Source organism: Pinus tabuliformis, chromosome 8 (genome assembly GCF_031772625.1).
Source record: "Pinus tabuliformis cultivar Carrire ecotype Pingquan chromosome 8, CPIR1, whole genome shotgun sequence".
Taxonomy (NCBI): domain Eukaryota; kingdom Viridiplantae; phylum Streptophyta; class Pinopsida; order Pinales; family Pinaceae; genus Pinus; species Pinus tabuliformis.
Genome location: NC_142294.1, coordinates 2,037,720,783 through 2,037,734,270, shown reverse-complemented (window position 1 = coordinate 2,037,734,270; position 13,488 = coordinate 2,037,720,783). Strand labels below are relative to the sequence as shown.

At 40.9% G+C, this 13,488-nt stretch overlaps 1 protein-coding gene across 1 annotated transcript in view; it reads left to right on the top strand.

The window, feature by feature from the left end:
• The first annotated feature begins 1,407 nt into the window (after positions 1 to 1,407).
• The window catches only part of LOC149244623 (putative amino-acid acetyltransferase NAGS1, chloroplastic), a 210,787-nt gene continuing 198,706 nt past the window's right edge, over positions 1,408 to 13,488 (top strand). Inside the window, exons 1-2 of the mRNA XM_089374921.1 lie at positions 1,408 to 1,832; positions 2,365 to 2,742. Of these exons, the coding sequence (XP_089231047.1) occupies positions 1,740 to 1,832; positions 2,365 to 2,742 (471 nt within the window). The 5' untranslated portion in view covers positions 1,408 to 1,739. The remainder of the gene's footprint in view (positions 1,833 to 2,364; positions 2,743 to 13,488) is intronic.

The window sequence follows — 13,488 nt, the reverse complement described above, 5'->3', positions numbered from 1 at the left end:
CTATTATAAAATATCAAAAAAATATTGTCCTTACATCTAAATAGTGGTGTAATCGCTGGTGATTCAAAGCATAGTGTAATATCCTGTGTTATTATATTATTATTTTTTTTTTATTAAAAAAATTTAAAATTTAACTAAACTTTACATTATGAAATTAAATTTATTAGTTTTAAATAAATTTTTTCTATTTATTTTAAATATGATTGGTTGAAATGTCTCCATTTTTATTGTGTAATGATGGCAAGGAGTGACTTTTGTGAAATTTATTATTAATCACTGTGTACAAAAAAATATAAATAATTTGAAAAATAACATTATATATTAATTACTAGTTATCATAAATACAAATGGTTTGTAATTAAATTCAAAAATTCTATTTTCTCATTGGTGTAAAGTGTTGGAAAGACAATTTTTATGGGCTTTATTTTTCAAGTTACAAAAAAATATAAATTTGAAAAAAATATGTGTACAATTTGTACAACTCTCATTATATCAATCTATATTCTCACCGACATGACGTGTACTATAATATAAGCATTATATAAAAAAATTACCTATCATTTAATATTAAATAAATAATTATTAACTTGTTATCATTCTCTTCTATGTCAATTATATATATATATATATATATATATTTTTTATCTACCAAAAAAATGTTTAATTATATTAAAAAAATTAATTGAAAAAAAGTTAAACAAATATTCATATAATTCATTTTACAATCATAGTCATCAGCGAAAAGCATACATAGAGGCCAATATCTCTTGGAAAAGGCCAATGGAAGTGTGGGAGGAAAGATAATGCATTTTTTGTTCTTCCAGAAAAGTGGAAACAGAGAAACATTTCATTTTAGAATGTGAGGCCTTCAAAGACAATAAGAAAAGTTACCCAGACTTGGGATAATCTATTTAGCGAGGGGTTTGTCGAGAAGCTGAGAGCATTTATTTTGAAGCTTCACAGGGAAAAACCGAATACATAAAGCAAATGAAAAAGCAATTTGTCTCATAATTAAAAATAATTTATTTGTTCTTTCAATTTTATTATTGTTTGGAGTACATATTTCTTCTTTTAATTTTATAGAGAACGCTGCTCACTGTATGACCGTGTTTAAATTTCTTTTTTCCCTATTTTACAGTTTTCTGATTTTTATTTTATTTTTTCAAAATTTTCCTTTTCACATTTTTTTGTTAGATAAGATGTATGGGAATTCTCTGGAGTTTGGATAGCTTTAACTTGGCAAGAATGACATCTGCCCCTTATTGTTTCCGTGCATATCCCTTCCGGGGTATCTACCCTGTGGTGGAAGGGCATATGCTCCAATTTCCCACGGCCCCACCAATTCCCTATCTATCATTTCAGTGTCACTCAAAACCATGCGAACTTTAACCGGCGCCCTATAAATACCGCCTCTCTCGTTCGTTTTGTTGACACCATCGCTTCTATGATGCTAATTTTTCGTGAAATCTTCGCCAGTCCCGACAATGTCGAGGCATGTGATTCTTAGGCCGCGGCGGTTCGACACCGTAAATTTTCATGCCAATAACGAGAGTTCTGGAGGGGATTCTTTGGTCCCGGCGGTTGCATCCCGTAAATTTTACTGGCAATAACGAGCGTTTCATATAGCTGAGAAACTCGTCTATTCTTTTACGAATAAAGGCGGCTGAGCTGTGGGTTTCTCGGGCTTCCACCTGCTATAAAATGTCTTAATCGAGAATATTTTAGCAGAAGCTCTGAAAATGGCTTCAGCCGTCGGAATTATAAATAATGGCAGGGTTTGCCCCGGAAACCCCAGAGCAGTGTGTGTGTTGAGCCGGGATTCAAGCAGCCTGGTAAGCAGAGTTCTTGTTTTTGTTGTTATTATTATTATTACTGCAGGTCAGCATATTTTCATGTGAATGTCGCTTAAGATATAAATTATATCTGTGATCGAGAGGATCTTCTCGAAGTGGTCGAACATAGCGAACTGTGTTATTCTGTGTATTTTCTTCCTCTTAATCTGCATAATTGTTGTTCTGGTTACTAAATTGTAAAAGGAGTGTTGCAGTGTGCTTTCTTATTCAGTGGAATGAATTTAAGCTCATTGCAGAGGGTTTTACAAAGAGTATGCTGAACTAAAATGGTTGATTTTTCAATGTGCTTTAATCGGGGCCAATCTGTACTTCGTTGTCTGCGGTTTAGTGTTTAAAACTTTTTGTTCCTTCCATTAGATTCTATTTTTTCTTTCTTTTTCAGGACATGCTTTAGGTACTCTTGCATTGCCATCGGGGTTTGATGTACTTTTTGAGTCCCATTGACGTGATTTGATCGTTTGGGGGCTTTAATCTAATTTCTTTATTTCAATGTCATCAATTCAATCTGCAGTGGAATGAGATTCTCAATGGACGAAGTGTCTGTGTCTCTGGTTGGAGGAATGCCTGGGCTGTGCCATCATCGGTGCCAGTTGTTTCTCTTGGTCGAATTGGTCGGAGTAACCTTACGGTGCCGCTCCTGACAGCCTCGCGGAGGATTTCAGCACCGTGGGATGTTTTTGGGAAGAAGGACTCCTGCTTGGCTTGCAGCTGCGTACCTGATAATGGCAATCTGGGCATTGGGCTGCCTGGTTCTGACCAGGATCAGGAGCAGTTCGTTGGATGGTTCAGACAGGCGTGGCCTTACATACAAGGCCACCGGGGGAGCACGTTCGTTGTCGTGATTTCAGGCGAGATCATGGCAACTCCTCACATAGACTGCATTCTTCAGGTGGGCTTATCTTTCCTTTTCTTCGTCTTCTTTTGCAGTTGATTTATTTTTAGTAGTTGTTACAGAAATTTGGTTTTCTACTTATTAAAAGATATGCATTTTCTTTTGATCGATGAGCGTCCAAATTTTAGTATAAAGTTCAGAACAGGATGCTTGCCCCGATGAAGAATTGATTCAACTATGTATGATGAGGGTGCCATTCTTGGAAGGCATGTATTTTTTTTTAACCATCGCCCTTGAATTTGTTTCCGGGGGAGGGACTTGTCATTGTTTAAGATACTTTCAAGGATTTCCTATCATAAAATTATGTCCAATATGATGGATTTTGTTGCCATCAAATGTGCATTCAAAAAGTTGCATTCCTGTACCAATGTGGATTCAATAGTTGTGTTCCTATAACTGCTGTGGATATTCCACTAGAACAGTTTGTCACAATAAATCTTACAATATTCTGAAATTTCTTATTATGTATGCAGTGTATTACTTTAGATTTGGATTTAATAGTGCTAGATTAGTGCACAAAATTCTGAAATAACCTGAAACTGAAATGAAAAAAGCTAAAGAAATAACACACCATCCCACACAATAAACACAAGAATTATTCTAGGAAAACTCTATATGAAAAAAAGTAGCTAGAAGCTGAGGCCTATGCCTTGCTCATTTCTTCTCAATAATGAAGTGCAAATACAAAGAAATGCACTCACTATGGAGTTGCCATGGACACTATGCCCTCTATGGCTGCTATAGGATCTTTTTCTTCCTTTGTTTTGTTTCAATATCCCACTTTTACACGCTCTATTGACCTATGGAACGACAACAAAACAACCCATTTCTATCCTAGTGGCCTAAATTTTTATAGGGCTTGATAGTAGTGTAAGGTTAGGGTTAGGGTCTTTACATGCCTCACTCTTGATTAGAGTTAGGATTTTGGAGCCTCTAGAATCTTCATAAAGGCCACAAGTCACTAGCTTTGTGAGTAATGGATGTAGATGTGGCGTTCAATTGGTGTCGTGGTGGTCAATAGTGTAGGTCAACTTGTAAATGGCATAACTTCCTTATAAAATTTTTGATTGAGGTGATTTTCATGCCATTGGAAAGCTCTCAATGCATAGAACAATGTTTGGAGGTTGCAAATTTTGTTTGCAAAATTTGACCCCAAAAACAACCATTTAAAGCTTCAAATAGGCTTCAGAAGTTTTTAGTGTTGAAAATAGTGTAACTAGGTTTGGTCTTCATAATGTCAAATATTGTAATGATGTATTTTTTGTAGCAAGAAACTTTTATATTTTTGCTTGATACATGGGTTTTATGCTCAAGAAGTTTCTTGGTCTAGTTGTGGCTCCAATTGAGAGCCTTAGATGAATCATGTAAAATGAAGACAATCATGTATCGTTACACTTGTGTAAATGTAATTGATGTAAGTCAAAAATCCTTCTAGATCATCAATGAAATACTCCAACATGTACCCACGAAATTGATGCAAAGAAGTTGCTTGAAATAATTTTGGAAGCCTCTTATTACGTCGGCCTAATCATGGGATCATGTCAGTCTAATCAAAGGGTCACGTCGGCATAGAGATGAGGAGTCATGCCTATTTAAAGGCAGCGTTGATACCTCCTCACAGCACATTCATTCTCATTCGTTCATAAAGGACAAGTGAAGTGAAAGGGTCAAAGAGAAGGGTACCCGCAGTCAATGAGGAAGTCTGTTCCCTCATCCGAGCTCATCATCAAGCTTGTTTTCACATGCGACATTCTGATCTGGTCTAGGGCATCACGTTATATGAGTATATCGTTGGGTTAGAGGTCCTATCCAACCGCAGTTTGAAGGAGGAAGCCATTGCCGAAGAGATCGAAGTCATCGAAGGGGTAGAAGAGCCCTAACTATCCTTGTACGTGTGCTTACGTTCTGAAGTGGAAGGTTCTGTTCTCGTTGTTCTAGAACAACCACTTCTTTGGCATCACGAAATCTCAGATCAAGCTCAAATCAAAAGGTTATCATATGCATGATGGGTCTCCAAGAAGTGTGAGGATAAGAGGAGGCTAGATGAGCCTGTCCTAGACCATATTTGTTGACTGTCATACTCTTGTTGCAGACCTGCTATACTATCCAGAATTGCAGAAAGAGACAAAGTGTTTGGGTACATGTTTGGAGGTATTGTCATTTGATGTTGAAGGCATTGTTGAGTCATAGTTTGGGTCTTGGAATTCCTCAATAAAGATTCTATAAGAAAGAGTTCAAAGGGTTTTTCCTCTCACGTTTTTGGAGAGGTTTTTGCCTTGGCTTGGTGCCAATATCTTGTGTACTTGTGCATTTTTGATCTTCTTGTTTTGATAGTTGGTTGATGATAACAACTCATGCTAACAATAAGAAGCAAAATCTAAGGAAATAATATCACAAGCAGTTATCACAGTTAAGAGAAATTGAATATTTAAGTTGCCCTTAATTTCTCAACATGGTATCAGAGCGTGGTTCTACAAAGGGCGTGAAGAAGATCATCTCCCTCATGAAGAAATTGGCTAGCCTCAGATCAGTTGTGTCAAGTTTCATTGGTCTAAAGATCAAGCAAATATGGGTCTATTTGATCTCCAAAATTGATAGATCTACAAAAGATGATGGCTTATTCTCCACACTCTCAGGCACATTCCAAGATGAGAACATTTGGGTAATAGACAGTGGAGCTTCGAGACATATGACAAGACACCATCATTAACTCAAGACTCTCTCCAAGGGAAAGTCCTATTCTGTGGAGCTTGGTGACAACAAAAATTATCCGGTAAATGACATTGGATCTACCTCCATCAAGCTTGAAGACAGAAGCAACATTCATCTCAACAACATTCTTTATGTTACAGGTCTGTGCAAAAATCTTATTTCTATTTCATCTTTAGAAGAAAAGGGTGATAGAGTTGCTTTTATAGATGGAAGGGTAGTTGTTTGGGCTAAAGATTCAAGCATTGAAAAAGCTAGATCCATTGGTGTTCGAGAAGGCAGATTATATGGATTGGATTCTCCTAAAAATCAAGCACTTGTTCATATTGAAATTAGTCCATGTGAATTATGGCATAGAAGATTGGGTCACCTTCACTTCAAAATTCTTCCAACCCTAAATTCCATAGTAAATGGAATCCCAAATCTCAAGGAAGAACATGAAGGTGTATGTAAGGGTTGTGTGTTGGGTAAGATTGCAAAGAAACCATTTGGACATAGTACATCACGTGCTCAAGAGATACTTGATCTTATACACTTTGATGTCTGTGGTCCCATGACCAAATCTCTTGGAGGACATCTATACTATGTCACCTTCATAGATGACCACTCCAGGAAAACTTGGGTTTACCTTCTTAAATCCAAAGATGAAGTCTTTTCAAAATTTCAAGAATTCAAAGCTGAAGTGGAAAATCTCACAGAAAGAAAGATCAAGACTTTAAGATCTGACAACGGTGGAGAATACACTTCTAAGGAAATTATAGCCTTCTGCAAGGAGGTTGGGATTAAGAGGGAGCTCATAGTTCCATATAATCCCGAGCAGAATGGAGTAGCTGAATGGAAGAACAGGGCCATAGAAGAAAGTGTCAAGGCAATGCTTCATGACCAAGATCTACCGAAATTCCTATGGGGCGAAGCAACAAAGACTGCTGTCTATATTCAAAATAGAAGTCCCCACAGGTCTCTGAATAATCGAACTCCCGAAGAAGTTTTCACTGGAAAGAAACCTACTGTGGACCATCTCCGAATATTTGGATGTCCGGTATATATCCACATTCCCAAGGACAAAAGGAAGAAGCTAGATCCAACAAGCAAGAAGGGAATATTTGTGGGATATAGTAATTCATCCAAGGCTTACAGAATCTACATCAAGGAAGGACATCAAATAGAGGTAAGCTGAGATGTAATCTTTGATGAGAATATTGCATTCAAAAAGTCAAAAGATATTTCATCCGATTCCGATGAAGAAGATCTTCCTATATTTGAGGAAGAAGTCAATAAAGAAGAAGAAGATGCTCATCAAGAAGATGAAGGTCCTAGCGAACCTGTCACTATCCTTGAAAAGAGGAAGAGACCTAATTGGTTGACCTCCACACTTCAAGATGCTGAAAGACACTAGGCAAGTGGAAAATTTAGAGAAAGCAAGAAACCTAAAAGGTACTCTGGGTATGCAGCCTACATGTCAAAATTGATAGAAGATGAGCCATCCACATTTGAAGAAGCTTCCAAGCACTCTGAATGGAAGTCTGCCATGAATGAGGAATACCAATCTATTATGAAGAATGGTGTTTGGGAAATTGTTCCTAGACCGGAAAACAAATCTGTGGTAACCTCGAAGTGGATTTACAAGATCAAGCATGCTGCGGATGGGAGCATAGACAAATACAAAGCCAGGTTTGTGGCTAGAGGTTTCTCTCAAGAAGAAGGAATTGACTATGAAGAAACCTTTGCTCCTACAACAAGATATACAACCATTCGTTCACTGATTTCTCTGGCAGCATCCATGAAGTGGAAAGTTCATCAAATGGACGTAAAGACTGCATTTCTGAATGGCACCATAGATGAAGAAGTCTACATTGAGCAACCTTTGGGATTCGAAGTCAAGGGTAAAGAAGGCTATGTTTGCAGGTTGAAAAAGGCTTTATATGGCCTCAAGCAAGCACCTAGAGCATGGTATGCTAGGATGGATGCTTATCTGCAAAGACTGGGCTTTATCAAAAGTTCGACTGATCCCAACCTCTACATCAAAGTAGTAAAGGATGAACCTGTCATCATCTTACTATATGTAGATGATCTTCTACTAATTGGTGTAGATGGTCGTATTCAAAAATGCAAGAAACAACTGACAACAGAATTCGACATGAAGGATCTGGGATCCGTGCACTATTATCTGGGACTGGAAGTATGGCAAGAACCCAATGAGATTTATTTGGGTCAAGGGAAATATGTAATTGAAATTCTCAAGAGGTTTGATATGATGGAGTGCAAGCCTATGTCGACTCCTATGATTACAAACCTGAGACTGTTAAGAAACTCTGAATCCAGTCTGGTGGATCCCACAAGGTACATGCAATTAATTGGATCCCTGATGTACCTAGTAAATACTCGGCCAAATATATGTTTTGCAGTGAATGTTCTCAATCAGTTCCAGATGGAGCCTCGTCATGATCATTGGGTGGCAGCCAAGCATATAATGAGATACTTGCGAGGAACCATATATCACTGCCTAAAATATGAGAAAGGAAAAGATGTACTTCTGACAGGATTTACTGATTCCGATTGGGGAGGCAGCGAGAAGGATGGAAGGAGCACTACCGGAGGATGCTTCAGTCTAGGATCCTCGATGGTCTCTTGGATGAGCAGGAAGCAAGAGACAATTGCCTTAAGCAGTGTTGAAGCCGAGTATGTAGTAGCATGTGAAGTCAGCCAGGAAGCGGTTTGGTTGAGGAAATTGTTATCTGACTTGTTTGCAGGACCGTTGGCCCCTACAACTATTCATTGTGATAATACCAGCTGTATAAGATTGTCTGAGGACCCAGTGTTTCATGGGAAGACAAAGCACATTAATAACAAGTATCATTATATTCAGAAGCTGGTGCAAGATGGTGTGTTGAAGCTGGAGTATGTTCCCATTGATGAGCAGACTGTTGACATATTAACGAAATCGCTTCCGAACAAGAAGCTTGTGTATTTTAGAGACAAGCTTGGTCTGGTTGATATGTCGTCCCTATTTGAGCGGGAAAGATAGACACTACATTTCTGTCTTCCGAGAATGAAGAAGAAATGGAGGATTGAGTTATCATCTGGCATCCGACACTCTTTGAGGATGTGGTAGCACATCCAAGATAAGAGTGGGCAAGAGGTCTGACATTCTTGAGCGCTGGGGACCTAAGAGGAGAATAGTCATAGTTTGGCATACTTGGAGAACACCTGGGTGGGTATGACCCTAAGAGAGACAATGACGAGTGTGTCTATAAGTCATTGGTCTCGCCAACATTGTGCTCTGATCTATTTGAGAGATAGAGCGGTTAGTCAAGGCCTTGCTATATGGAAACAATGTTGGTTGAAATGATGCTAGAACAGATGGATAACTTGTTGATTTGGGGTAGCATCGAATGTGCTCTAGCCATGAAAATTGGTGGAGAGGCTAAGGCACATGAGATCTCCAAGACCCAGAAATGAAACCAGATTGTACCCGGTTGGGGAGATATTAAAATAATTAATATTTTTAATGGAGTTCCTAAGTTTGAACTTGGGAAAAATAAAATATCAATGGTTATTAATATAAAGCTGGGTTAGAAGGGTCCAAAAGTCATGGATCAAGCCAAATCTAGTCTTAGCCTTTGATTAGAGATTTAATCTCGGCCGTTGATGGACTAACGAGAAAAGTATAAGAGGAGGCTTAAGGGTCAGTTGGAGAATACACCAGAGTAATCAGTCATTCTATTCTCTAGAGCAGGGTTTTCTAAGAGAGATAGAATCAGTGATTAGCAGCGAGGGGTAGTGAATACATAACAGAGAGGCAGAGTTAGTACTTGAGAGACAGCGCAGAGCCGGGAGAGGTTGACGCAGGTCAACTGGAGGCAGCCAGGAGAGGCTAGTGTGTGAGACGCAGAGGGTCTAGGGGCTGACGCAGAAGCTTCAGAAGCTGATGTAGAGGCTAGCAGAGCTGACGCAAGGCCTAGAGGCAGCGTTGAGAGGATTTTGTGGGACAGACTGGGAGCTGGTGAGCTGGGTAGGGTGACGCAGTGCCTATCAAAGTGACGTAGAGCAGTGGGAGTTGCAATTGTTGTTGTGGGATTGTTCATTCGGTGATTATTCAGTTGAAATATCTGTCTCTGAGGAGAGGTACTACTGCCGAGGGCATTCTCTGTTGGGTGATCCATTTTTGGCACCCTGGTTGTATTCTGAAAACTACATAATAATAAAACCCTCTGAATAGCTGCACCAGTTTTCTCGCATTGGGTTTTGTCGGGGACACTGGTCCAAAAATAATGGTGTCACTTGTGTGCTTGTTTTCTTTTAGGTGATGATCTGTAGATGTTGATACTGTACTTGTGTTTTCTGTATTTACATGGTAAATAACTTGTTAAGTAATTGAACGAGTAGGAAGAAATAAACTAGATAATACAGGAAGAATTTCTAACGGGTTAAACTTAGAAATTCCAACATGGTATCAGAGCGTGGTTGCAGATCACAGGATAACTGAAGGCATCAACCAAGTAGAGCAGTAGCAACAGAAACAACTGTCCCAAGTGACAAAAGTTGTTCCTAGCAGAAAGAAGCAAGGAAGGGGTGACGTAGAGGACCTGCGTCATCAGTTCGAGCCAGGTGGAGGATTAGCGCAAAGGCAGAGAGGAGCAGATCTGACCTACGCAGTGCCCGGTCATCTTTCTCAGTCAGGAAGGATCGACGCTGTGGCCAGGAGGTGCAGATTTTGCTGGTGCCAGGATTGCGCAGAGCCTAGAGGCTCAGTACTTTAGTTGCTGGGGCATAGGAGGTTGTGGGTAATTTGTGGAGCGAAGTTGGTGGGGTACTGTGGTCAGAACAATACCTAACAGGGCAAGACTAAGGAGGAGGGAGTTGTTGCCGAGGCGAATTTCTAGCCAAGGAATTTGGATTAGTGGTGCAGTTGCATAGATGATCGAAGTGGGGCAACTCGACGTTGGCAGAAGGATTTCCAGAAGGGAAATCAAGACTTATAGGGAGCCGAACCGAGAACTTCCAGACGAGAAGTTGAGAGACTCAGCAGGAGTCGAACATAGGACTTCCAAGAGGGAAGTAGAGAGACTCGGAGGAGTCGAAAGAAGAGCAACATAATGGCTGTGAATGGACTGAGAGATCAGGATAGGCTGGACAGAGTGTCCAACTTTGTGGTCTAGAAGGCCAGGATCTTGTCCATTCTAGACAGATATCGCATCAAGGACTTCGCCTTGAAAATAATAGCGATCCCAGTTGACCCAGCTGAAAATGAGAAGTACGAGGAGGCAATGGCCAGGGCGAAGTGCATCATCCTTGATGGGGTCAAGGATCATGTGGTACCGCATATTATCGAGAAGAATACAACAAATGAGATGTGGGAGGCCCTGAAGAAATTGTACCAACATACTTCCGTGCAGAGGAAGATGTTACTTGAGAATCAGCTGCAGTCATACCAAATGCAGAAGGGAGAGCAGATAAATGTCTTCCTCAGTCGATTGAAGGAGATCCGTGACTAGCTAACTTCCATAGGGGCCACGCCGGATGAGGAATTGATGGTGAGGACCGCATTGAACGCAGTCTCAGAGGATTGGGAGGTATTTGTCCAGAGCATACTGGGCAGGACGAGCCTTTCGGATTGGGAGGAACTGTGGGCGACTCTTCGTCAAGAAGAGATCAGATGGCTGACCAAGGCGGGGAGTAGCGGCAAAGGGGTTAGAATCAAGAAGGAGGAAGAAGAGGATGCGACTCTAGCATCTGTGGGAAAGCAGGAAAAGAGGAAAAAGAAGGACCTCTCCAAGGTCAAGTGCTTCCATTGTGGGGAGCTGGGTCATTTTGCGAACCAGTGTCCTAGGAAGAAGAGCAAGGGAGAGACTTCCGAGACCAAGGTAGCGCCAGTGAGGGCGGAGAAAGAAGTCGAGGAGGATGGCAATTGTGCCATGAGTGCTCATATGACACTTGAGAAGAAGTGGGGAGACATTGAGCTGTAGTCAGGTAGACTACAGGCGATGAGGGGTAGGATCCTCGAGGTACCCAACCTCTTGGATTATACCTTGCTATGGGAGCCTCGAAGAGGAGTAGCAGGACTAGCGGATGTCGGTAGAGACAGATGCAGATGGAGCGGCAGAGAGTGCTACAGTGTAGGAGTCTCGAGACAACGCAAGGCTAGTAGGCTGCAACAGTGCGAGAGGCACGGGAGGTTTGCACCAGTGCAGGATGGCACAGAGAGGTGTGCAACGGTGCGAGATGCAGGGAGTTATTGCAACAGTGCAGAGGTCAGTAGAGGGAGCACTTGTTAGCGGCAGAGGGAGTTTCAACATTGGGAGTGTTTCTAGCCTGATAGGGATGTCAGAGTTGGGTGGATCAGTTACTTCACAGTAACTGGGTTGCAATGCAGTAGCACGATGCATCGTGAGGAGAAGGGAATGTAGTGCAGATGCAGTGCTGGGCGTATGAACTAGCAACAACACGGATGCAGAGGGAGCTGTTGTACGGATGCAGCAGTGGTAGTGGCAGGGCCATGGGCAGCAGCACAGAATGTAGCAGTGTAGAGGATGTTGGGCTGGGAGGCCTAGCATTAGCACAGGGAAAGATGCTGGATGATCAGGGTGATACTTAGTGAGGAGTATTACTAGAGCACAATCCTCGCTAAGAGGGAGTGTTGATTTGGGGTAGCATCGGATGTGCTCTAGCCATAAAAATTGGTGGAGAGGCTAAGGTACATGAGATCTCTAAGACCCAGAAATGGTTAGGACAAATTGTACCCAGTTTGGGAGATATTAAAATAATTAATATCTTTAATGGAGTTCCTAAGTCTAAACTTAGGAAAAATAAAATATTAATGGGTATTAATATAAAATTGGGTTAGAAGGGTCCAAAAGTCATGGATCAAGCCAAATCTAATCTTAGCCTTTGATTAGAGATTTAATCTCGGCCGTTGATGGACCAACGAAAAAAGTATAAGAGGAGGCTTGAGGGTAAGTTGGAGAATACACCAGAGTGATCAGTCATTATATTCTCTAGAGCAGTGTTTGCTAAGAGAGATAGAATCAGTGATCAACAACTAGGGGCAGTGAATACATAACAGAGAGGCAGAGTTAGCACCAGAGAGACAGCGCAACGCTGGGAGAGGTTGACGCAGGTCAGCTGGAGGCTACGCAGAGGCAGCCAGGAGTGGCGCAGAGCCAGGAGAGGCCAATGTGTGAGACGCAGAGGGTCTAGGGGCTGACGCAGAAGCTCCAGAAGTTGATGTAGATGCTAGCAGAGCTGACACAGGGCCTAGAGGCAGCGCGGGGAGGATTTCGTGGGACAGTCTGGGAGTTGGTGAGCCAGGTAGGGTGACACAGTCCCTATCATTGTGACAGAGTAGTGGGAGCTGCAATTGTTGCTATGGGATTGTTCATCCGGTGATTATTCAGCCGAAATATCTGTCTTCGAGGAGAGGTACTACTGCCGAGGGCATTCTCTGTTGGGTGAGCCATTTTTGGCACCCTGGTTGTATTCTGAAAACTGCATAATAATAAAACCCTCTGAATAGCTGCACCGATTTTCTCGCATTGGGTTTTGTCGGGGACACTGGTCCAAAAATAACAGTGTCACTTGTGTGCTTGTTTTCTTTCAGTTGATGATTTGTAGATGTTGATACTGTACTTGTGTTTTTAGTGTTTACATGGTAAATAACTTGTTAAGTAATTGAACAAGTAGGAAGAAATAAACCAAATAGTACAAGAAGAATTTCTAATGAGTTAAACTTAGAAATTCCAACATAACTAATCTGGCTCTTTGCTTATGAGAACTCTTGTATTGAGAATGTCCATGTATCATCTATGTATGAATACCTCCCTAGTTAAGAGGGAGTGTTGAAAATAGTGTAACTAGGTTCGGTCTTCATAGTATCAAATATTGTAATGATGTATTTTTTATAATTTTGCATCAAGAAAATTTTATATTTTTGCTTGAGACATGGGTTTCATGCTCAAGAAGTTTCTTGGTCTAGTTGTGGCTCCAATTGAGAGCCTTAGATGAGTCATGTAAAATGAAGACAGTCATGTATCGTTA